Source organism: Phaseolus vulgaris, chromosome 3, assembly GCF_051622355.1.
Source record: "Phaseolus vulgaris cultivar YP4 chromosome 3, ASM5162235v1, whole genome shotgun sequence".
Classification (NCBI taxonomy): Eukaryota; Viridiplantae; Streptophyta; class Magnoliopsida; order Fabales; family Fabaceae; genus Phaseolus; species Phaseolus vulgaris.
Window position 1 is genome coordinate 10,561,630 of NC_143500.1, and position 25,562 is coordinate 10,587,191.

At 32.9% G+C, this 25,562-nt stretch overlaps 2 protein-coding genes across 2 annotated transcripts; one reads left to right on the forward strand and one right to left on the reverse strand.

Moving 5' to 3' along the window:
• Window positions 1-328: 328 nt before the first annotated feature.
• On the reverse strand, window positions 329-1,076 carry LOC137806546 (uncharacterized). The gene has a single exon (XM_090300011.1). The coding sequence runs from the start codon at window positions 925-927 to the stop codon at window positions 499-501; it is 429 nt and encodes a 142-aa protein (XP_090156137.1). The 5' UTR covers window positions 928-1,076; the 3' UTR covers window positions 329-498.
• An 18,427-nt stretch (window positions 1,077-19,503) lies between these two features.
• On the forward strand, window positions 19,504-22,682 carry PBF1 (N-terminal nucleophile aminohydrolases (Ntn hydrolases) superfamily protein). The gene is made up of 7 exons (XM_068606743.2): window positions 19,504-19,717; window positions 19,787-19,894; window positions 20,071-20,152; window positions 21,832-21,961; window positions 22,039-22,181; window positions 22,272-22,358; window positions 22,434-22,682. Exons 1-7 carry the CDS (start codon window positions 19,671-19,673, stop codon window positions 22,506-22,508), a joined length of 672 nt encoding a protein of 223 aa, XP_068462844.1. The 5' UTR covers window positions 19,504-19,670; the 3' UTR covers window positions 22,509-22,682.
• Window positions 22,683-25,562: the final 2,880 nt, after the last annotated feature.

The window sequence follows — 25,562 nt, forward strand, 5'->3', positions numbered from 1 at the left end:
AGTTAAAGACTTAACAAGATAACCCTTAAAATATCAATTAAACAAAAGATGAATAAAAAGGAGCCCAAAGTAATTTAGGTAGACTAAAAACACTAACCAAATACTTTTAATTTTATAATAAATTGCTATTTTTAACAGACAAAAGGTTAAAGGGAAGAAAGGTTTTCATATTTCAAGAAGAGGGCATGTCACAAGGTAGAGGAATTAAACCTACAGTCTTTTGTCTGCTAAGCTAACTTTTATTGCTATTGATTTTACTTTTAATCTACCTCAAAGAAAAAAAATACAGTGTTAATAGATACGCATTTCCCATAGATTTCAGGTGAGATCATATAAAAAATGATATAATATTAAGAAAAGTAGAAAGCATGATTAACATTTACAGTACAACATAAACTGCTGAAAATGTAATACAGAACAGCACAGAAGATCAAATAGAAAGAGACACAGAATGATTGTGAGAAGAAGATTGGTAAGTATACATAAGGTGGAGTTCCATCATGCACCTGCTCTAAGGTCTTCTCCATGGCCAGGTCTCATTTCAAATTCTTTCATGTTATCATTAACATGCCGCTGTGGTGCAGTGCCTGCTCCATGACCATGACCATGACCATGACCTTGCCCTTTGGTCCTTATAATTGGTGGTGGCATTCTTTTGTCAACCCCAAATTCAATGTCCCCTTCATCTCTTGGACGCAAATCATGGATCTGTGGCCTCTGCTGCTTAGGGGGTCTCTGGCTGCTACTGTGGCTGTTGTAGCGCTTGTTGCAAAGGCGCCCAAGGAAGCAAGCAACCACAGAAATCACTAGTATTATGCCAAGGACAATGAAAACTGCCCCAAAAGACCCCTTTGAGTGGTGAGATGAAGGTGGCTGATTTGTTGGATAAACTTGGACTGGTTGTTGTGGCTGACCTTGAAGAGACATCTTTGGAGAACAGAAATTGGAATTGAGATATTGGGAGTAAAAGGGGTTTGGATATTAAGTGTGATGCCCCTTGTTCTTTGTTCTTTGAGTGTAGGCCAAGATTGATAGGGTTAACTCATCAAGTTAAGCAATTTTTGGATTACCTGTGAGAAGAGGTTATCTGTGCAATGTGGTTCACATAATTAATTAGGGTTTCAATTTTAGAATCTTAAACGGGGAAAGATGAGAACATGAAAGCATTCTTTAATAAAGAGACAACTAAAGACATTCCTTGTGTTGTGTTCTTTAGGTATTGGCTCTTTTATTTGCTTTGTGCCAAAAATAAAATAAATAAATATAATGCTTTGTAAGAAGAGAAAGTCATAAGAGCTTGATGCTCTTAGAGAATCACCCTTCATCCAAGTATACCTTTGTAGATTGGGGTGTTCATATTTAATCAATCCAATTATTGTTGTAGCTTGTTTCTGAACCATGCATATAACCTTAGAGTGCAAGCATCTTTTGATTTGTTGATTGCTTGTTGGGTATGGTTTTTGCATGGATCAAGGGCCAAGCAAGATACTTGTTAAAAGGAAAGAAGAGGACTTTTTTTACTTCATTCCCTTTTCATGAATAATACAATTTTCAATTTATTCTGTAGTATAGTATGATCATGAGTTCATCTTAAAAACACTTTTTCCTCACAAATAAATGTCACATACTATATTTGTAATGCATCATATTGTCATATAATGTTTATAATAAGTATAGTGTTAATAAGTCAACACTAATTTATTATTAATTCTTAAATTTATTTTTAATTAAAATAGTTTAGTATTGACTATAATGTGTTTTTATTTTAAAATTTGTTTAATATTCACTAAGCTGACATTAAATTAATTTATTTTTAATATTAGTTTAATTTGTGTAAATGATGCTGATAATAGTAAAATTTAAAAAAAAAGTTTCTTGTACAACACTTTCATGGACATCTTCAACAAAAATAAAATATAAAAAAAATAAGTTGAGTGTGAGGACAAAATTGTTTTATGGTAGATGAAGGAGATGAGTGTGTGAATGTGGAAATGAAAGAGATGAATATAAATAAAGAATAAGAGTGTGGGTAAAAGATATGAATAAGATTTATATAAAATAAAAATAAGAATGTTTTGGTTGTTAAATCAAACTCATACGGATTACAACCATTTTTGTTATCTTTAAATTTGAGTGCTTGAAGATTTAATTCTTTACGCAATTTCGTATAGAAGAACTGGTTAAACTTTGGTTTCCCATAAGCCAAATTCCACCTTAGCTTTTTCAAAAAAATTAAATGAAAAAAAGTACTGGGATTGTTTCACCTTAAGAATTCAGTTTTCATTAAGAATTTAGCTTTCTGAAAGTCAAATTCTCAAAGAAAATAGTAAATAAAGTCTAGTTTGAGAATTAAAATGAGAATGAGGAAAAAAAATTTAAATTGATTTATTTTAGAAGAATAAAGCAGTTTGAAAAACATGCATTGTAGGAGCATTATTAGATGATGAAATTTCTACAATCCACGTTTTCTTAAAAATAATTTAAAATAAAACCTTATTAAGTATAGAAGAAATTAAAGTTGTGGAGAGGTGTGAAAGTGAAATCACCATGGTTTAAACGTGGGCATGTGTGTTGAAATATCACTGAGTCACAAAGAAAAAACAATCTTATCTATTAAATGGGATCTTGCATTGCCTTTATTCCATTTTCTCCTTTTACAAAAGAAACAATATGCTCTCCCGCGTTGGTCTAAATTATTCTAACCACCAAAAATAGACACTATGTAAAATAATAAATAATAATAATTTTTAATTTTTTGTGAAGAATATAAGTAATATAGATTATTTTTCAAAAAGTAAAATAGGAGAAAACAAAAAACAAATATAAAAATAAAATTATAATAATAACTTACAAAAATAATTAATATCAAAAATATAAATTAATTAACACTAAAAATATATTAATATATATAAGTGAATGCGAATAAAATATAAAATACTAACCTATGTACCACAAACACTAATATGGACATTGATATGATACTGACTCGGACATGGAGATACGTATAATCTCTAAAACGTAGGATACAAATCTATATATTATATAATTATGAATTATATAAATTGACAATAAAGATTTATGTGCACAAGTATGTTTCAATTGTTTTTTGTAACAGAAAAATGTTTCTCATGGTTGATTCAAAAAGATTTGTTCCTTATTTCTGTATTCATAATAAAAATTTATACAATAAGTTTGATTTTTAGAAAATTAATGTATTTCTCTTTTCTAAAATTGTGTTAGAACCGTCTTAGAATTTTTAGAAATCCTACAAATATTTTTTTAATTGAACACTTCACTGATACGTGTCCTATGAGTATTGGTATCCTATTCTTGTGTTCGACACAGACATATACCATTTAAGAGATATGTTCGAGCCTCATATACTAATTATTAACTATTGATTATTCAGGTGGAGATCTTGTTTTTCTACAAATATAAAATATCATGACATTAAAAGTTGTATTAACAATTATACCTTTTATAATTATTAATTTATAATATACATATATATATATATAACTTAATAATTTTAATCAAGTAAAACAAACTTAAACCCTAAATTAAAAAATAAATTGGCAGCAAAATATATATAGAGAAAATTTAAGGATTAACCTAATCACAATTTTCTTTTCATTTTTAATGGATCCAATATATGGTGGATTTCCTTTTTTGTGTACATATTTTGTTTTTTAATATTATTCTTTATAATATTAAAATATAATAAAATTTAACTATTATTTATTTTAAATTAAAAATTTGAATTTTAAAAACTTTATAGAAATTTAAATTTAAAAAAAAACATAATTTATTAAATTTCATTCTTTAAATAACTACTTTTTTAAATTTAAATAATTCTTCTTAATAAAAAAAAACCACCTACACAATAAAAAAAGTACATAAAACAAAATTATAAAAAACTATATATTTTTATAATTACTTTTAATAAAAATCTTTTTATAATTACTTTTAATAAAAATCTTTTTATAATTTAATAATATATTTTTATTTTAGTAGTTTGTTTTTGTTGTTGCATGATTAATGATGGCTGTCAGGTGTTATAATTTGGATGGTTTGTTTGCATCATTAGATTTGAGGTGATCTAACTGTTGGGAGTTCGCAACCCCATGTTATCCCTTTTAACTTGACACCTCTAAATAGGGGGTTATTATGCCGTTGGAACCACTTATTCTTAGTTTTGTCTAAGGTTTAGTGTTTGTTCTACTCGATTATAATAATCTTAGAAAGAAAATAAGTAGGTGTCAGACGTTTTGAAAAAAGAAGTATAAGGGAAGGCTGATGAGAACATTAGGTGAAAGTACACTTGCAATCAAGAAGGAGTTGAATAGAGTATTAACTCAATTTCAATACATACAAAATTGTAAAGGCAAATACAATATAAAAGATAAAGGATAGAGAGAGCTTATACTCATTCATCCATAATTTCAGTTACTTCCAATCCCTTTAAGCAAATTGTTTAAGAGTCTTTATCAACAGAGAAGTATCCAACATCTTTCTAGACAATAAGTATCATACACCTCTCCATGTATAAGTATTCAACACTTCTCTAAGCAATCAGACTTAATCTCCCTTTGAGACTAAGACCTCTCAACAAGTGAGAAAACACTCTTGATCAGAGAGCAGCAATGGAAGTGTATAGGGTTATCTTCACATAGTGAAGGATTTACAATGTTTAGCTCACTCCCCAAAATATAAATGCTTTAAACAGCAGATAAGAAATATTCTCTCAATAAGACTATACACACTCAAAATACAATTTCGCTTTATAAGCTTTGTTTCATGTAATTGTTATGTTATCTTCTTCACCTTCAAGGTCTTTATATATGTTTCAGATTGTGATTGTTGAGAGTTTTATTCTTCTCTTTGTTAACATAGTTGTTGGATGCTAGATATAGAAACTCATTGCTCTAATTGATAGCGTATATATGTAATGCTTGGATTGTGTTTTTCACCTTCTTCATCATGTAATCGTTCTTTGATAGTTTCCTTAAAAAACTAAATAAGAACGTTGTATTGAATCTTCATTGTATCAAACGTTGAATTTGGAATGTTTTGATACAAGCTTTGAATGCTTCTTTGCCTTGTGATAAATCTTTAGATTGGGATTGTTTGCACATGTTTTCTCTAGGCACTAACTGAATGGCGCTTTAATGCCTTATTGCATTAATATTATCATCATTTTCATGATTTCTCATGGTCAGACGCTGAGTTTGAAAACTTTGGATGTTGACTTTGTATGCGTCTTTATGTTTTCCTAAAACATATTTAGAAACATTTTGTGAGACTCATCTATCAATATAATTTCTATATTAAAGTATAAGTATTGCTGAAAACAATATCTTAGATAATTTATGAATTATCAGATCTTTCAATTCTCAAATATAATTTCAGAAACATTATCAACACTTTCTAGTTTCAAACGCAATGATAATATATTAAAGTTCATACTAAGATTAAATCATTTCAAGTATATGTCCAATTTCTCTTGAATATATTCCACAAAATATGTTTCATAATACCTTTAAATTATAATCATATATATGCTCTATTTTTCAAAAAAAAATCTCATACAAACATTGATTCATTCAAGAAAAGTACAGTTGTATTCAAAATCAACTCGATGCGTATAAGGAGGTGTCACACATTTTGAAAAAAGAAGTATAAGGGAAGGTTAAAGAAAGATGGGCTATGGTGTATGAGTGCTCCAAAAGTATTAGGTGAGTGTACAATTGGACTCTAGTAGGGCGGTTGAATAGAGTATGAACTCAATTTCAGTACTTTCAAAATTGTAAAGGAAAATACAATATCTAAAAGATAAAGGATAGAGAGAGTTTATACTCGTTCACCTACAACTTTGGTTACATCCAATCCCCTTAAGCAAATTGTTTAAGAGTCTTTATCAACACAAGTATTCAACACCTCTCCAGACAATGAGTATCCTACACCTCTCCATGTACAAGTATTACAATTATAATTAATCAACATTCACATTGGGACTGAAAGAAGAAACAATTCAAATACAATTGAAGTCCAAGATGCAAAAGAATCAATCAAGAGCAAAGGTTTCCATATCCAACGTCTAACGACTATGCGAACAAATAGAGGAATCAAAGTTTCAACAATCACAATCTGAAGCCTATATAAAGACCTTGAAGATTAAAAAGATACATACAAGAATATGAGATACAAGATTACCAAAAGTGATTAAGCGTTTATTGTTCAAGTGTGAGAGAATATTTCATATCTGTTGTTTACAACACTCATAGTTTGGGGATTGAGCTATATTGCAAATCATTCACTATGTGAAGATAAACTTGTAAGATTTCATTGTTTGCTCTCTGGTTGAGAGTGTTTTCTCACTTGTTGAGAGGTCTTGATCTTAAGGGGAGATTAAGATTATTTTCCTGGAGAGGTGTTTAATAAATTGCCAAGAGAGGTGGAGAATACTAGTTACTTAGAGAGATGGATAATACTTAAGGCTTTTAAGCGGGGAGCTTTAGCCCAAGTGTTTAGGGTGAACCAATATAAATCTTTGTGCATACTTTTCTCTATCCCTCATATTTTATAATCTATGTTTTATCTTGAGTTAATAAAAAACAAATTGAGTTTAGACTTCATTCAACCCCCCCTTTCTGTAGCCATATGTACCTACACCTTGTATCAATACTAAAAACATATTCTATTTTCGTTTTCAGCTATTCATTTTGATTCAAACTATTTTCATTCATAATATTAAAATGATTATCGAAAAAATATAACAATCATTTAAACATTATATAGAATGGAAATTCTATGTTTGGAAACTTCCTTATTCATTTGCGCATCATCGTCTCTCATGTTCATAACTTGATCATTTTCTGGCGCTTTACTGGTGCTCTCATTGTCTTTCAAGTGTTCCATTTGATAGCATGGTCCATGGAGTTCATTTGTAGACATCATCTATAGTCTCGCTAGAACCTTTGATGCAACTCTTTCATAGCATGATCATCGTCGGTTAGTTCCGTATGATGTTAAGCCTATTCCTATTAACATATGCGTACATCTTATGGTCTAGCATTTTTATTTTATCATTTTAAAGTGTTTTGGTAGTTATTTTATCATTATAGATTTCTTGTTACCATCAAAACTTGTTTGTAGACTCACATTGTTAGACTTTCTAAACATGATTGGATCGTCTAAACACTTAACATTCGATACTTCGGTCTTTCGTCATGAGTGTTGACATTTTAGAGGATAGTGTTGCGGATAATGTAATTGTTTTCTTCATTGTTAGGTCAATGACGATGTCTGTCATGGTCAAGAAGGTTCGACAAAAGATTTCTTTTACTTTTATGTATGCTTATTGACTGATGTTCATGTTTGATTTCCCTTGAACGAGTTCATTATCGGGGTGCTCCTTGTTTTTATGCGGCTCATACACAACTATAACTCAAAAGTTAGGCTTTTATATAGGCAATTTGGATACTCTACACCATCTTGCATTTGAATTCAACCCCTCAAGTGTTTTTGCATTTGTTCAATAGTCGCCATCGCAAGCAAATGGGTTGGTTATCCTTGATTGGCTGAATCAAGTCCTGTATTTTGGTTCCATTTACTTCATCTTATCAAAGGGGGGTTTTTTAAGGATTTTGTATATACCAGTGGTCCAAAGTTTTTATGGTGAAAAACCAAAGTTTTTGTTTTACTAGATGAAGAGTTCGATGAAGTATCATTCTTGGCTAAGATTTATGATTACCCTAGGGGATTAGAGACTTTTTTCGTACTCGACCAACTCCCCAAGAAGCTACCAACCCTTGATGTATATTAGTCACCGTGTCACTAGGCTGACCTGGATGGTATGCGTTGGTTTTTTGTGCTTTCTTTAAGGGTCTAATGGAGCTGATTGTCAATGAGCTACAACTAAGGCATAACAATAACCAAGATCGCGACCTCTTTCTTGGATGCAAGGAATTGACACTTCAGGAAAAGAACATTAAAGTAGGATTTACCCTTTGGGTTGATGGAACCCATGATATTTGTAATTGGTGAGAAAATTTAGCAAAAGTAAACATCTAAAAAAACACAAACACAAAAAAAACAACGCAATCATCCTCGACGTGTTCCCTAAAAAGGAGCCAATGTAGTTCTTGAAAACGTCTACCACTCCCTTGCGAATTCTTTGGAACCGCGTTAAGGTTAGGCAATAAGGTATCATTCAACCTTATCCAGTTAGAGCGATAAATTAATAACTCTACTTTCTTAGGTGATGATAGATGCTTTCATAGAGTTGTCAACAATTAGGGAACGATTAGGGAATGAGGCATCCAATAGGGGGTAATGAAGAGATAGAAATGTTGAAGAAAGAGCTTCCTAAGTTAGGAATTTATTTATAAGAATCTTTAAATGCAAACACCTCATTAGGAAACAAAATGAGAGCTAGATTGTTCATTCTCGTTACAGTCTCGAGAATAAGGCATTGTCGAAGAAGGTGGCAGGGTTAATTGTAGAAAAGAAAAGGCTTCAGTTGGAAATACAAGGTCTTCAACAATTTAGGAATGAACAATTGAAGAAGGATTTGCAAGAGGGACATTAGTTTATTCTTGACCAACATGAGCTTAATTTTTTGAAGGCTTTGAAACAAGTCTTTTACCAGATTCCTATTGACTAGGGTGATGTTGAGAAATATTTTTATAAAGAGAACTTTGTTTTGATCAAAGAGATCACGAATGAAGAGGCATGATATGAGTTGGATTGACACTAAATAAGAAACAACACATTAAGGAGGCTTAAGGACAATTCAATTGAGGATAATATCATCCAAATGAAGAGCCAAACTCATATGAATCATGAGTGTCATGTCCTTAACACAAACATATGGCAGAATTGAAAAGGAAAGCAAGAACAACTCAAGAACACAAATAGAAACACAATTAATACATGTAATGTATCAAACCGAACAAAACTATCAAGAACAAATCCTACCGATTGAAATCAATATAGGAACAAGATGCACCGAATAGAAACTTAAAACAACACCTAGACCAAGAATAAATAGTAGAAATTGAAGAACAAGCTAAACTACTGATTGGAAATGAAAATGGAGATGAAAGGAAGAAGAATTAGATGGTTGAAGATCATTTGGAATGGAGTTGGAGATGAAACACGCCACTTGGTGATGGAAGCTCCAAGATGAGTGTATGGTTGTCGCCACTTGTAGCCCTCCAAAAGCACACAAGATGAGACTAGGAAAGGAGATCAAATCTCACAAAGTTCTCTCTCAATTTGAGTAGAGTTTCTTTTCATCAATTATCAAATTCTGAATTTACAAGAGCCTAACCTCTCTATTTATAATAGAATAGGGCTGAAATGAAAAGCAAATGAAATTCAAAAGTTCCCTCCAAATGCAAACTCAAATCGACGCCTATCTGGTCATGAGGCAACTGTGATCAATTTCCTATTTTCAGCACCCTCTAAAGTGCTTCTACACCCTCCCCTAAACTATTCACACTTTTATTTAATATCCACACCTACTAAACTATACAAGAGAAATTGCAAGAAGAGTCATCATTTAATGCTCTTTACCCAATGCTCTAGCCATGCTCTTAGTGATCCTTTGGGCTTGGGCTTCCTCTACTTGGTTTCCATCAAGGTAGATGGTGGTGTGCCTTCCCCTTTCCTTGACGTTGGTGGTGAGATTGTTGTCGCCAAGAAGGAGGACATGATTCCCTTGTAATAGATGTATTCCTTGTATTTTTTGGTTGAAAGTGTCAAGATGCCCCTCTATTTTTTTAGTAACATATGTACTCTTTTCGGATTTCTCTTTTTTATATTTATTATTTTGTTTCCTACTTAAATGTTGCATTTTGATTTCTATATAATCTTGCAATTCTAGGCCTTTATCGCGTTAACATTAAATTTTCTTGTAAGTTGATAATCCTTTTCTCAACTAAGAAGCATAAGAAGTGGTTTGAGGGCTATATTTGAGCCAAATTGTGATTAGTTTAAAGCGATCAACAATATACAATACTTCTTGAGAGTTATTCACTTATGTGAAAATTTTCTTGGCCAAGAAGGGTTAATTTGAATGCAATGCTTCTCAAGAAGGATTCACTAAGCAGAAAACTTCCTTGATTGAACAGGGTTAAAAGAAAATGATACTTATTGGGAGGGATTTGTTAAGATACTAGACAGTCTAGTCTCTACTAGATTATTTAATACTCGTTAGACGGTCTCATGATAAGAGAGTCTATGAGTTTTGATGATAACAAACACTATAAGATGTGTTAAAGGTATAAAAAGTTAATTGATGTGTAGGTATCAAAGCTTAAACAATAGAAAATTTACAATTTTAACTTGTTAGATGGTTTCACAATAATTAACTTGTTAGACAATCTAGTTGTGCATAATGTACTTGATAGTCTCATGGTGTTAAACATGTTAGACAATCTCCTTATGTTAAATTGACTAGACAATCTCTAAACGTGGAATGTGTAAGATGGTTGATTATTATTATACAACAAGTGTACCGATTCGATTCATAAGTAATAAATTGTCCCTAACGACAAATATCAAACCCACAAGGAAATATTTTAAAATCTCAAGTATAACATTCACTAAATATAAGAAAATGTGTAAAAGTTTGTTTGGAAGGTTGTTTGTATCATGAATTTGTAAAAAAATTAAATAAAAGCAAAATAAATGTTTGAATGAGTCAATTGGGAAAATTGGGATTGTGGTTCTCATTCATTTTTATTTTCAATGAATAAAAATATATAACATTCCATCTTGATTGTCATTGATGCACATATAAAAATCATTCATATCGATTCCTCATATACAAAATTATTAAGAATGTCTTCTAAATATTGATTTCTCTCATATTTATAAAAACCTCTTATCATTACGAACAAATTTTCTAAAGCAATTAACATTTCAAATATATTTCTAGCATTCAAATATGTTAAGCATTATCATTTAGGTCAGATGCTTAAAAGTAATTTCTAGTTAAATCTAAGCATCAAAATCATGAATAAATATTCAAAATTTAATAATAAATTGATAATATCAATCATCAATCAAGAACATAATATTATAAATAAATATAACCTCAATACATAAGAGTTTAAACAGATTACTCTCAATCCCAAAGGGAAGAATTAGTCACTCATATTGGTCATTACAAGCATGGAAAGCAAGAAAAGAAGATCTATGATGTTTCTCTTTGACAGTTGTCTCCTCTAGATTTTTCTATCGCTCAATATCCTCTCAATGATGTCTAGGGTTATGTCTCACGCCTTCTATTTAACCTAATTGGGCTTGAGTTAAGTGGCATCTCACTCAAGTGATATATTGCTTTCTTAAGCGAGTTTCACAAGAAAAAGGCCTACTTTATATAACCCAACCTTACAAGAAGATAACCACGAGCACAAAAAAACTATTCAAGGTTAGGTTAATCATTTCAGGCTAGGGCATAAGGTCCCACCATCCCTCAGAAGATCCTCAAGAGAAGAACACCCGAGCATGGACCGAAATATCAATTGTTCTTTCTTCTAGTCTTTTTATTAAACAGGATTAAAATGTAATAAATTGGGCTCACATTGGCCCAAGAAGAATAATCTAATTTAGGCTTGTAGAAACCTTAGCTTTTAAAAAAGCTACTCATCTGCTCCACACTTTTAACCTAGCTTCTAGAAAGTGCTCTCCATGTGCTTCCCCCTCCCCCCATGTGCTATCCTTGATCAACATGCACTTGTAGCTATAAATAGGGTGTTTTGCTCCATTGTAAAACACATTGAATTTAGAGTAAAGAAACTTTACTTGAGTGAAATTCTGAATATTCTCTTTTTCCTTTGAGTCTTATCTTGGTAGAGAATGTTGCAAGTGGCTATCTCTTCCTCACTCATCTTGGAGCTCTCCTCCCCTAAGTGGCATGATTCCTCCCATCTCTTCACCTCCATTGATGCTTCATACGCCTAAGCATTCATTGCCTCTTATCCCATTTAATTCTCTTCCATTTTATTTCGTCATTTCTTTCTCCATTATCATGTTTAATTTTGTGTTCATTAATTCATTAAGTATGTCTTTTTCTCTTTTCTCTTTGAAGAGAACATTCACACTTACTTAACCACTTGATTAAGTTCATGTCCAGTGGCAATCTTCACTGAGTTATCACCTTATCTTGCTAATAAAAAATCCTAATCCAAGTGCAACCTAAAAAAACATGTGTAATTGTAAATTAACTCATCACAACTTCACTAGAGTGAACTCGCTTAAGCAAGCCTTGGGCGAGTTCCTTTGGAGTGATCTTGCTTGGGTGAGTTTAAGCGAGTTTGGGTGAGTTTTCAATGCTCCAACTTTGTCTTTTCATCTTGTATTTAACTTGTCATTTCTCCTTTAGTCCTTTTATCTCCATTTTCCCCTAGATTCCTGTAATTAACACAAATTTGGGAATAAATAGTAAATATTCATCTTATAGTCCAAAAATATGTAAAAAGGTTCAAATTCCTAAATTAGAGGTTGAATTATAACTATTTTATCAATTAAAATCCATAAGTGTCTATATTTTTTGTGTGAAATATTACTTAATTATGACACTTATCAACTCCCCTTAACCTATAATCTTGTTTGTCCTCAAGCAAAGTAAATGAATATAAATAAATCATATTCAAGTTCAAATATCAAAATAACTTTATTTACTAAAGAACCAACTAAATTAGAAAATTATGGTGCTTCCAACTTCAAATACAACCAAATATAGATACAATCACCTTTCAGGATAACAATTGAAACAATTAAATGGCAATTTGTCAAAAAATTTATTCTCATATTCTCACAGTTAAGCGTTTCTCTCAATTTCCACTGAATCCTCACATATCACAGTTGCTTCACATTTCATCTTCATATCACAATCACATTAGAACATGAATTTTAAGACCTTTTGCAAGGTTATAATGAGGTTGGGCTTCAAAAAAAATATTGGTTTTTCAGATAACAAAATGCACACTTAAAAGAAGAAGAACATACCTACAGTCCAAATTCAGTTCATATGTGCTATCTAATCACTAATTTCTTTGACTTTAATACTTTTCCCCTTTTTCTTTACTTATTCATGATTTCAACATGAACTTTTTTCTTTTCTTCTCTTCTTTTTCTTTTTTTCATCAAAGATAATGTAAATACATTATTCCTATTTCCAACCAAATAAATTATTTAAACTTTAAAACAACTAGAACAACCATCCCCTTTTCTATATATAAATTGCATCTATGTTCTCCTTCCTTAAACATGCCAATAGGTAAGAAAATATATCAGTCAAGGTTCAGGGTGCAATAATAATAATAAAAACATTATTGGCTCTAAAAAACTATCATAAAAATATAATCAATTTAAATAAAGGTTGGCTATTTGGTCTTGGGTTTCTAATTAATACAAATGTCTTAATCATTTTCATGCTCTTTTATAATGTAACATAAAATAATAATTAAGCTGTTGATTTTGGCGTAATCCCAAGTCCCACATCGGTGGGTTCATTGTTTGGGAAGGAGGTTTGAGGGTTATAAATTAAACTCTCCTCCTTCACTGTTAAATATCCCAATTTGTAATATCTTCTCCCATAATAATAAAAGTGAGCTGTTTTTGCTGTGCTCGGAGATTAGGCTAAATTGGCCGAACTCCGTTAACAATTTTCGGGTGTGTTTTTTTTCCTCTTTATCTCTTTTATTATTCCGCTTTATTTATTCAATATTATTTGTCAGGTAACTCTGTTAGGGTTTTGTTTTAGTGGGAAAATTACCCGTTTTTCCCAACAAGTGGTATCAGAGCCGAAGGTTCGTCCTTGGGTTGTTTGAAATTATTTGTAATATTGAATATTATATTTTGAGTTTGTAATGCCAAATCAAGAAGAAGAAGCATTGGTGACAAGAGGTTGTCAACAAAGCCATACAAAGGGGAGAAGAGGGAGGTTTAAGTCTAAAGGTCGAGTCGTTGCCAAAGATGAGTGTGCTTTCTGTCATGAGAAAGGACACTGGAAGAAAGACTGTCCAAAACTGCAGAAGAAAGGGAAGGCTCCACAAGATGCAAATGTTGCAGAATGCAAAAGTGATGTGGAATCAGATATCTCTTTAATTGTCTCGCTTTCAGCATCATCGTATCCAGATGAGTGGATATTGGATTCAGGTTGTACCTATCATATGTGTCCCATTCGAGATTGGTTCTTTGAATTTCAAGAACTTGATGGTGGAGTTGTTTACATGGGTAATGATAATCCATGTAAGACAGCTGGGATAGGTTCAATCAAGCTGCGGAATCATGATGGATCCACCAGAATTTTGCGGGATGTACGGTACGTGCAAAAATTGAAGAAGAATCTCATCTCATTGGGGGCTTTAGAATCTAAAGGCCTAGTTGTGACGATGGGAGATGGAATTCTTAAAGCAACTTCAGGAGCACTAATGATGTTGAAAGGCGTGAGGAAGAACAATTTGTATTACTACCAAGGTAGTACAGTGGTGGGGACAGTAGCGGCAACAACTTCTAGCTCTAAGAAGGATGCTGAGGAAACGAAGTTGTGGCATATGAGGTTGGGACATGCTGGAGAGAAATCCTTGCAAATTCTTACCAAGCAGGGATTGTTGAAAGGTACGAAGGCTTGCAAACTTGAATTTTGTGAGCATTGTGTTCAGGGAAAACAACGAAGAGTGAAGTTTGGCACTGCAATTCACAATACCAAGGGTATTCTGGATTATGTGCATTCAGATGTGTGGGGACCTGCCAAGACTCCGTCAATCGGAGGTAGGCATTATTTTGTCACTTTTGTGGATGATTTTTCCAGGAGAGTTTGGGTGTTTACTATGAAGAACAAAAATGGTGTGCTTGAAATTTTCCTTAAGTGGAAAACTCAAGTTGAAAACCAGACAGGAAGGAAGATTAAGGTTCTCCGAACAGACAATGGAGGAGAATACAAGAGTGATCTGTTCCTGAAGGTATGCCAAGATTGTGGCTTAGTTCGACACTTCACTGTTAGAAAAACACCACAGCAGAATGGGGTATCGGAGCGTATGAACAAGACACTTGTGGAGAAAGTTCGTTGTATGTTGTCTAATACTGAGTTAGGCAGAGAGTTTTAGGTTGAGGTTGTGACATACGCTCAACATCTCGCCAATCGTTTGCCATCATCAGCTATAGATAGCAAAACCCCGTTAGAGGTATGGTCTGGAAAACCTGCAACTGATTATGATTCTTTGCATGTTTTTTGTTGTATTGCATATTATCATGTGATTGAATCAAAGTTGGATCCACGGGCAAAGAAGGCTCTTTTCATGGGCTTTTGTCCTGGAGTGAAGGGATACCGTTTATGGTGTCTAGAGGCAAAGAAGATGATTATCAGCAGGGATGTTACCTTTGATGAATCTGCCATGTTAAAGAAGGTAAATCCAGAAGGAGCTGATAGTACTCCACAACAGGTGGAGTGTGCCCGGAAGCAGGTGGAGTTTGAGCCGACAGTGGTGATCCCAACACGAAATACCACAAGTGACTCTCCTATGGTAGAAGAAGAGTCAGATGAGGAAGAGGTTCCTACCCAAGAATCTCAACAACAATCAGTGCCAATTGCAGTTAGAAGACAAAGACGAGATATTCATAAGCCTGCTCGTTTCATGGATATGGTTGCCTATGCACTTCCAGCTGTTGATGACATTCCATCCACTTACCCATAAGCCATTTTGAGTTCAGAGAGTGGTAATTGGGCAGGTGCGATGGAAGAGGAGATGCAGTCTTTGAAGAAGAACAAGACGTGGAAGCTGGCACAATTACCAAAAGGTAAGAAGGCAATTGGGTGCAAATGGGTATTTGTAAAGAAAGAAGGATTTCCTAATAAAGAAGATGTTCGCTACAAGGGAAGGTTGGTTGCTAAAGGCTTTGCTCAGAGGGAGGGAATTGATTATAATGAGGTATTTTCTCCAATTGTTAAACATTCCTCCATTCGAATTTTGTTGGCCTTCGTAGCACAGTTGAATTTGAAGCTAGCTCAACTTGATATAAAGACCGCGTTCCTACACGGTGATTTGAAGGAGGAAATCTATATGACTCAACCAGAAGAATACAAGGTTGATGGTAAAGAAGATTGGGTTTGTAAACTTAGCAAATCGTTGTACGGGTTGAAACAATCTCCGAGACAGTGGTACAAACGATTTGATAAGTTCATGAAGGATCAAAAGTACAAGAGAAGCAAATATGATCACTGTGTGTATTTGCGCAGACTTGAAGATGGTTCCTACATTTACTTACTCTTATATGTTGATTATATGTTGATTGCAGCAAAGAGCCAAGTTGAGATTGACAGGTTAAAGGCTCAGTTGAGTAAAGAGTTCGAGATGAAGGATTTGGGGGAAGCCAAAAAGATTCTCGGCATGGAGATAAACAGGGATAGAGAGAGGGGAAAACTTTGGCTGTCACAGAAGCAGTATTTGCAGAAGGTACTACAACGTTTTGGTATACATGAAGATACAAAACCTGTAAGTACCCCACTTGCGTAGCCGTTTATCTCCGACGACTGATGAAGAACGAGAATACATGGCGAAAGTCCCATATGCAAATGCAGTTGGAAGCTTGATGTATGCAATGGTGTGTACAAGACCAGATATTTCACAGGCTGTGAGTGTTGTTAGCAGGTACATGCATAATCCGGGCAAGGAACATTGGCAAGCTGTGAGATGGATTCTACGGTACCTCCAAAATACCTTAGATGTTGGATTGACATTTGAGCAAGATGAATCACTTGGTCAATGCATAGTTGGATATTGTGATTCTGATTATGCAGGTGATTTGGATAAGCGACGGTCTACAACTGGCTATTTGTTCACTTTAGCAAAAGCGCCAGTTAGTTGGAAGTCTACCTTGCAGTCTACGGTGGCTTTGTCTATGACAGAGGCAAAGTATATGGCGATTACAGAGGCTGTGAAGGAAGCAATTTGGCTTCATGGGTTGCTTAAAGACTTAGGAGTTGGTCAGAAACAACTTGAGTTATATTCTGACAGTCAGAGTGCTATTCATTTAGTAAAGAATCAAGTCTTTCATGCACAGACGAAGCACATTGATGTTCGTTATCACTTTGTGCGTGAGATTCTCGAAGAAAAGGAGATTGTTCTCCAGAAGATTCACACTATGGAGAATCCTGCATATATGCTCACCAAGGTGGTTACAAGGACCAAGTTTGAACACTGTTTAGACTTGGTTAATATCTTGCACATTTGAAGTTGGCGCCCGGAGGCGCAAATTTAAAGCACTGCAAAGTTTGTTTTTGTTATGTTTTGAGAATATTTGTTTTAGGTGGGACTTGAAATTAAGTCAAGGTGGAGATTTGTTGATTTTGGCGTAATCCCAAGTCCCACATCAGTGGGTTCATTGTTTGGGAAGGAGGTTTGAGAGTTATAAATTAAACTCTCCTCCTTCACTGTGAGTTGTTTTTGCTGTGCTCGGAGATTAGGCTAAATTGGCCGAACTCCATTAACAATTTTCGGGTGTGTTTTTTCCTCTTTATCTCTTTTATTATTCTGCTTTATTATTCAATATTATTTGTCAGGTAACTTTGTTAGGGTTTTGTTTTAGTGGGAAAATTACCCGTTTTTCCCAACATAAGCAACCACAATTATCAATTCATCAGTGAAAAACTCAAACTATTTAAGATTCACACACAATCACTTGGCTTAATTAGTCCAATTCCCTATTGCTTGTCATTTTGTGTTCCAACTAATCATCCTGTTTAATTTTATGTACCATAATCTCAACTAGGCGAGTTTCCCTACACAACAATTCCAATTTTTGAAAAAATAACATTGAGTTTATCAATTAGTATCAAAGCGAAAAATAAAATAAAAGAATAAACAATCAATAGTAAAAATAAAAATATATCATGGGTTGCCTCCCAAAAACTGCTTGTTTAACGTCATATAACTTGATGTCTATTTTAATCATGGTGGATGTGCCCTTTGTTGTAACAATTTCTTGGTTACAATTTTAATTCTTCTGGAGTATGGACTTTCAAGTTCAATAGTTCCATCAGTCCTTATTTCTTTGGCAACCCATAAACTTGAGCCTTTTGTTTTCAACCTTTTAGGTTGGAATTTTAGCTTAGCGCTTCTAAACATAATTGATTGAGTAGGTTTAAATTCATCATGTCCTATAATTGCATCCTCATGAACCTTGTCTTCCTCATTTATGCATGGTACATATAACTTATTAACAACGAGTTTCTTTTCCACAGATTCAGGTTAAACTCTTTCTTCTCTTCAACTACTTGTGGAGTACAACACTTGTAGAACTTTCTCTAACATATTTGAAGGATGCAACTGCTTTTTAGTTCCAGGAAATACTTTCTTTGATGTATCTATTCATAGACCCTTTATCATAATGTTGCAAAACCTCAAAAATATTGAAAGTCACATCATCATCTTGAGCTCTCACTTTAAGTTTTTCCTCATCAATATCAATAATAACTCTAGAAGTTTTCATGAAGGGTTTGCCAAGTATCAAGGGAACCTCCTTGTCTCCATCACAACAAAATCCATAAGAAATAATAATTTGTCCATCTTAACATTAACATTTTCAACCACACCATACGAATACTTGATTGATTTATTAACTAACTATAGTGTCATCCTTATGGGTTTAACCTCCAAATCACCTATCATTTTAAGCATAGCTAGAGACATTAAATTTATGCTAGCAACCAAATTCAATAAAACCGTGTCCATAAATAAAACACCTTTGTTTACTGAGATATTAATACTCGTATTACCTAATTGTTAAGATGTTGACTAATCATAATACCTTACATGATTCGGTCGGTATTGGATATCAACAAGTCTTGACCATTCGTCTTTAGATGTACAATATCAAATTAGTCTATTGTTTATCATAATTTATATAGATATTGTTAATGATTTACTCCTTTCAAATTTTTTTATCTTTTACTCTAAATTGAATTTCAATCATTTTTTAAAATTTATTATCAATTGAAAAAGGTATTATATCATGATTTAAGTTATTTATTATAAATATAAAATATACTTTGTAACTAAAAATTTCGTATTTGTTATAAATTATAGTTATGTAAATATATACTTATTGCAGTTATTAAAATATTTGTATCGAATTAACTTTTTTACCAGTTGGACTATTTCTTTATTATTATTTTAATGCATCGTGCTTTCCCCCTATGTATTATTTTACTAATTCTTAAACAAAATTAATATAATCGTTTTGAAGGCAAACACTTTTAGAAAAATATATTTAAGAATTTATCTTCAATAGTAATTTTGTAAATATTTTTATGAATATATTTTTTTTTAATTATTATTTTAAACTTTAATATTTAGTTTTAATATTTTTTGAAATTATTAATGATTGAAAATAATCTATATAATAGTTTAAATTACTATCATGATAAAAGTAAAAAAAAAAAATACAAAATAAATATTTACATTGTGAAGTGCGAAAATCAAAATACTAGTAAAAAGCATTTCGTGTTGGCAAAGACACAGATCTGAAGTGATAGTGTTAAAAAGAAACAAGAGAGACTAAGGCAAGCGAAACAAAAAAAACCTTTCTTTTTCACTCGAAGCCCTAATTCATTCTCCTCTCCGTTCTCTGTGTTCTCCATTTTCCGTTCACTCACCATGACGAAGCAACACGCTAATTGGTCTCCATACGATAACAATGGAGGGTAAGGTTCTCTCTCTAATGAGTATTTTCAATTTTTCATAAGTTGATTTGTTATTTTCATTTTGCATAGATCATGTGTTGCAATTGCTGGAGCAGATTACTGTGTTATCGCAGCAGATACCAGGATGTCCACCGGTTACAACATCCTCACTCGGGATTACTCCAAAATCTCCCAATTGTATGATTTCCCCTCCAATTAATTTTCGCCCTAAATAATAACTTTTTTTTTTCCTGAAATTCGATTGGGTTTTATTATCGCTTATTTGATTTTCTTGATCTTAGCATTGCACAAGGGACTTTGTTTGTTTGTGCTGTTTAAGTATGTGAACTAAGGTTTCTATTGTTTCGCGACAGAGCGGAGAAGTGTGTGATGGCTTCTTCTGGTTTTCAAGCTGATGTGAAAGCCTTGCAGAAGGTTTTGTCTGCCAGGCATTTGGTGAGCCAAAAACTCAACGATTGAAACAACTGATTAGTGTTACTTAACGCTTGTGAATACTTTTGGGGTTGCTTTTGCAATTTACAAACTATATTCTTTGCTTAATCTCTTAGTGTGTGTTCTGTCCGCTAGTTTATCTATTTTGATGTTTGATGTATGATTGGGTCCAATGTAGTTTGTTTTCAACCTCCCCGATAAAATAACTCGTGGTACTATGAAATGATAAACCTAGAGTAAATATGTTGGGCAAATGAGCAAAAGTGTCAATAATATGTTATTATTTGTGGAAGTAAGGTGTTGAAGGTATATGTTGATATTTTTCATGGTGTAATGGATTGATTTAATCATACTTGGTTTAGCTTATATAATCATTGAATTTTACCAGCTTTCCTTCTAATCGGTGTTTTGAAAAATGTGATTATTTTGTTAAACTTGAGTTATCCCAGACTAACACTAATAAAGCTTCTAGTTTTTTTTCCTACGTATATTATCGGATTAGTTGTTTTTTGTTTTAGATTTAGTTGTAAGCTGTAAACATCAATGAAGCCTCTACACACAAAACCCATCACTAATTGCCACCATCTAGAACATGTAATAAATGCCGACAACAGGAAGCAGACTGTCAACACCAAATCCACCCACGGCCAAATATTTAACCATTCTACATGACATGCATTTGCATGTATCCTCAGTGGAACAACCGCGAAAATCAAAATTTAGATGAAAATACAATATTTTAAGTACTTCTCCATTTTAGTCTGTCTGTATGCCTATACTGTGCTCGTAGATTTAAATTAGGTTGAAACCTAAAATTACTAAATTTTCTTGAATAGATCGTAAGGTACTTAGAAGCTTGCCATTTGAATTTTAGAGTCAATGGTATCATCTAATGCTTTGAAGTTAGAGTTACTTATGAGCCATCTCATAGTTTATTATACGTATCCAATTATGTCCAGTCACTAAAGTGTTTATTGGCTTCCCTCTTTCCCATTTCTATTAAATTCTAAAACATTCCAGAGTTAGACACTGTTATGTTAGCTACATGATCAAAATTTCAATGCATTTTAGTAATAGTAGGCCCCTCAATAACCATGATGGAAAGAACTGTGGATATTTGGACCCTCTTTTCATTATGATAATTACAATATTTTCTAGCATATAGGTGTTTGAAATTATTGAGAAGGAAGCACATCTGAAGGGATATTTGGAAGATTAGTACTGAAAATGACTTATAGATTTGTATAAAGTAATAGTTTTAGGGTGGATTTGTGTCCAATGAAAGGAAGGATCTTCATGGATTTGCATAAAGAAATCACAAGCATTATAAGTCAGAGGAAAAGGGGAAGGTATAATGTACATATGCTTGCTTGATCTGAGTTAGGGAATACATACATAATGATTTTCTGCCCTAGTAGTGTCAACTTAATATTGATGTGTACCATAAAGAATGGGTCTTGACTTTGCCTCAAGTTTTATACCTTTACATTTTGCATTTATATTCCCCCCTCTCCAGACCCCACTAGAGTAGAGTCAGGGCTCTGGGCTCCCTTTTATGTTGTAAAACTAGGGAAACTGCTGTATTAGACCCTAATTTGTTATGTACCTTCAGTTTACCATGACAAAATACTTGGAAGCCTTTGGTGGACTGATGTGATATCATCTTTTGACTCTGAATGCAGACTTATCAGCATCAACACAACAAACAAATGAGCTGCCCTGCAATGGCTCAGCTTCTCTCAAACACACTTTATTACAAACGCTTCTTTCCCTATTATGCATTCAATGTTTTGGGTGGCCTTGACAATGAAGGTGTGCTATTTTTAGCTTTCTATGGTTGTTCACGTCTCATTTTTATAATTGTTATTTTCTACTTCAATCTTAAACAGGAAAGGGATGTGTTTTCACATATGATGCCGTTGGTTCCTATGAGAGGGTTGGATATAGTTCTCAGGGTTCTGGATCCACACTTATTATGCCATCTCTTGATAACCAGCTGAAGTCTCCTAGCCCACTCCTGTTACCTGCCGTGGTAACATTCTGAAATTGGTGCTTTGCTTGAAATATTTGATTCTTCAAGTTTTATGGACTGACGCCTAATTAAAAATATTATTTCTTTCAGGATGCTGTTACTCCGCTGTCTGAAGCAGAAGCAGTTGATCTGGTCAAAAGCGTTTTTGCATCTGCAACTGAGAGAGACATATACACGGTAAGTTTGTCTGACATACATAATTACCATTTGGCTGCAGAATGAACTTGCAACTTAATGTGAATGTTTTTACAGGGAGACAAGGTTGAAATCGTTATCCTAAATGCCAGTGGTCTTCGTCGTGAATACATGGACCTAAGGAAAGACTAATGCTCTACAGTATGTTTGAAATGCTTCTGGAATTTTACATTGGGTTTTTCCCATGAGTCGAAATTAAGAATAGCATTTCCCGTGAAATTGCTTTGAACAAGTACTACTCTGTTCGCATTATAACTAGACTGTGATTTCACTTATATTTGCATTGGATTTTTTGTCGTAGTCTAATTTATAGCTTTAGTGTGCATCTTATATCTAGTTGTAACCTGTTTGGTTGCTCTGTCCATCTCTCACGATTGCGTTGTGTTTTGCCTCGTACGTCCCCAAATATTTTCTCAAAATTACGTTATAAACCATTAAGTTAAGGTATAAATATGGCCCTTGAGGTGGCTAGTTTTCAATTCGTTGGAGTCTTCTAGCGATGAACAGTGGGATTGAACAATTTCAAAAGACACCAAACTTTTTCTTCAAATTGAATGAATATCCAGATTCCAAATGCATTAAGAACCGACTTAAAAAAAATATCGAGCATAGTAGAAAATATCCAAAATCATGAAGAATGTATTTTTGAAACAGAACACAAATAAAGATTTTTGAAATAAGGAGATTCAGTGTGGATTGAACTCAGTGAAGGAGTAGAATGTGGAGCAATTAATGAAGTTCATGAAGGGAACATCTTCGTTTCATTCCTTCCGCAAGGTTTTGAAGTAGGTAATAATGATTTTTACAATTCCAATATTCCAAAATTTGTTGCTAGTGATTCTGTGAGATTAGCTAGTAGAAAAGTACAAAGTATTTCCTATAATAGCTTCATACAGCTGAATTCATCTGATCATAGTTGCTTAGATGCTGATGTGATTTCTGCATTACTTTGTTTATAGTATCCTGTATTGAGATGTTCATCCTTTCTTCTCCAACTTCCTGTTGCTGTGCCTGTCAGAAACTGAGATGTTTTCATCAGAAAATGTTTAAGGAAAATATGTTTTTAGTAGTAATAAATTAGAGATCTCTGATTTCTACAAATTTTCTTTATTTTATTTATAAAATGTGTGTATTTTGATTTTAGTAAATGTAAAAGATTTTTCTTTGAATTTCATCTCTAAAATAATTTAAATCACTATTTTAGTTCTTAATATTAATTTTAAAATAGGAAAATATTTATTTTAAAGATTTAATTTTTTTTTTAAGTATCACGTGTTGATATTATATTACAATACTATGCTTAGAGTGCTTGCTTGACCTTTTGTTCAATTTATAAGCAGTTAACTAAGGTCATAATAAAATGAAAGAAAAAAACCATCTTATTCAAAATCCCAACTATGAACTTTCTTATCTTCCCTTGCAAATATGAGAATGCATTATTCATATAGGGTGAGAAACACTTACAATTATCAAAAATATAAATTTTTAAATTTGGACACAAAAGTAAAGAAAAAAATTTAGAGGGATCAAAATTATAACTCATTCATTTCATAAGAACTAAATATTTAGGTTAATAAAAAACAATATTTGAGTCACTTAAATTTGATTCCTCGTATCATCTGAAAAACATGCATAAAATAATATTTTTCTTAATGATGACTTTTCTTTTTACCTTCAAAATTTTGCTTTTTTATACCACACGAATGTAGTTTTTCATTTGAACTATTGCTAGGGATGGCAATACGGGATGGGCCATGCAGGTCGATCCGCAGTTTGTTAGCAAAAAAATGTGGGATCAGATCAATAATTCAACTCGCTGATCCGTTTAAGCCCGACTCACATAACTCGTGATCCGCGCAAGTTAACCGTTCTATACATTGTGTGTTGTTCTGTCATTGTCAACCTAAATTAAAACAAAATTTTATTAGAATAGACCCCTTATAATGCAAAAGATTTTGGTAGTACATATTAAATGGTTGACAATAAATTAATTGTGGAGTAGTTATGTCAAACACCTATGTTTTTATACATTCAAAATATAGAAAGAGAAACATATCACTAATAGGATTATATTTTATTTTGTACAATGACCATTTATTTTGTAGGATGTCATTTATTTTATACGATGACCGTATTGGTTGAATCATTCATTTTAATTTACACAATTGAACAACTGAAAACATGAATTGGTAGTACATATTGAATGGTTGACAGTAAATTAATTGTGGAGTCAAACACCTATGTTTAAATACATTCAAAGTATAGAAAGAGAAACAAATCAATAATGTTTTTTCAAATAGAACTGAACTAATACTTATTGAACCATCATTTCTTTCTCCCTATTTATTGTGAGAGTATGATCATATTTTATTTTGTATGAATGACCACACTAGTTGAACCATTAATTCTAATCTAACAAAACATTAGCAATGCAAAAGGTAACAAATATTTTGATTGAATTTCTTTATATTCAATTTTTCAGTAACAAATATTTTTATTGAATTTTTAAAACAAAAAAAGAAAAACACTATAAGCAGGCTGGCCCGCAGACCCATGAGTTGGTCCATATACGGGGCAAGGCAGAGAAATTAGTCCACGTTCATTACACGGGACGGACCAAATGCGGGACAGACCTATGCAGAACAAGTCAGTCCACATTGTCATCTCTACTTGGTGTAGTTTAATTTGTATGGGTGTTGTTCACTTTACTTCAATGGTTGTTTCTTCCTGCACCCCTACGTTTTTCTTCCTGCATCCCCATAATATTATGCAAAGACAAAAATAAACCTATTATTTTTAAAAAATCCCAAAATGCAACACTACTCTTTCTTGTCCACTGCACACACGAATTTCATTTCTCTCTGAATAGCGGCGGCGTTGCTCCATCTCTTAGCACAGGAAGGTGTTTCTTTTGATGGTGGTCGGTAGTGTCTTGGATTATCGTTTCGTAGTTTATATCTAGTATTTCAGACAACGAAGTTCGGTAATTTTACAGAATCAGGAATCCACATTTGTTTTTTCACATTCCGGATTTGGAAATCCATAAATCTTCCAGATTGGGGAATCCATAAATCTTTCGGATTGGAGAATTCATAAATCTTTTGGATCCATCAATCTGTAACATTAATTAGGTTTCCAGATTTAGTATCCAAAAATAAACAATTTATTAAAATTTTCTTTCGGAAC

What these genes read in the sequence shown, in the direction of transcription:
- LOC137806546 (XM_090300011.1), bottom strand. Translation starts at nt 927, where the DNA reads ATGTCTCTTCAAGGTCAGCCACAACAACCAGTCCAAGTTTATCCAACA.
- PBF1 (XM_068606743.2), top strand. Translation starts at nt 19,671, where the DNA reads ATGACGAAGCAACACGCTAATTGGTCTCCATACGATAACAATGGAGG. An exon ending in TTTTGTCTGCCAGGCATTTG is followed by an intron (nt 20,153 to 21,831) that starts GTGAGCCAAAAA and finishes CTCTGAATGCAG; the next exon opens with ACTTATCAGCATCAACACAA. An exon ending in CACTCCTGTTACCTGCCGTG is followed by an intron (nt 22,182 to 22,271) that starts GTAACATTCTGA and finishes TATTTCTTTCAG; the next exon opens with GATGCTGTTACTCCGCTGTC.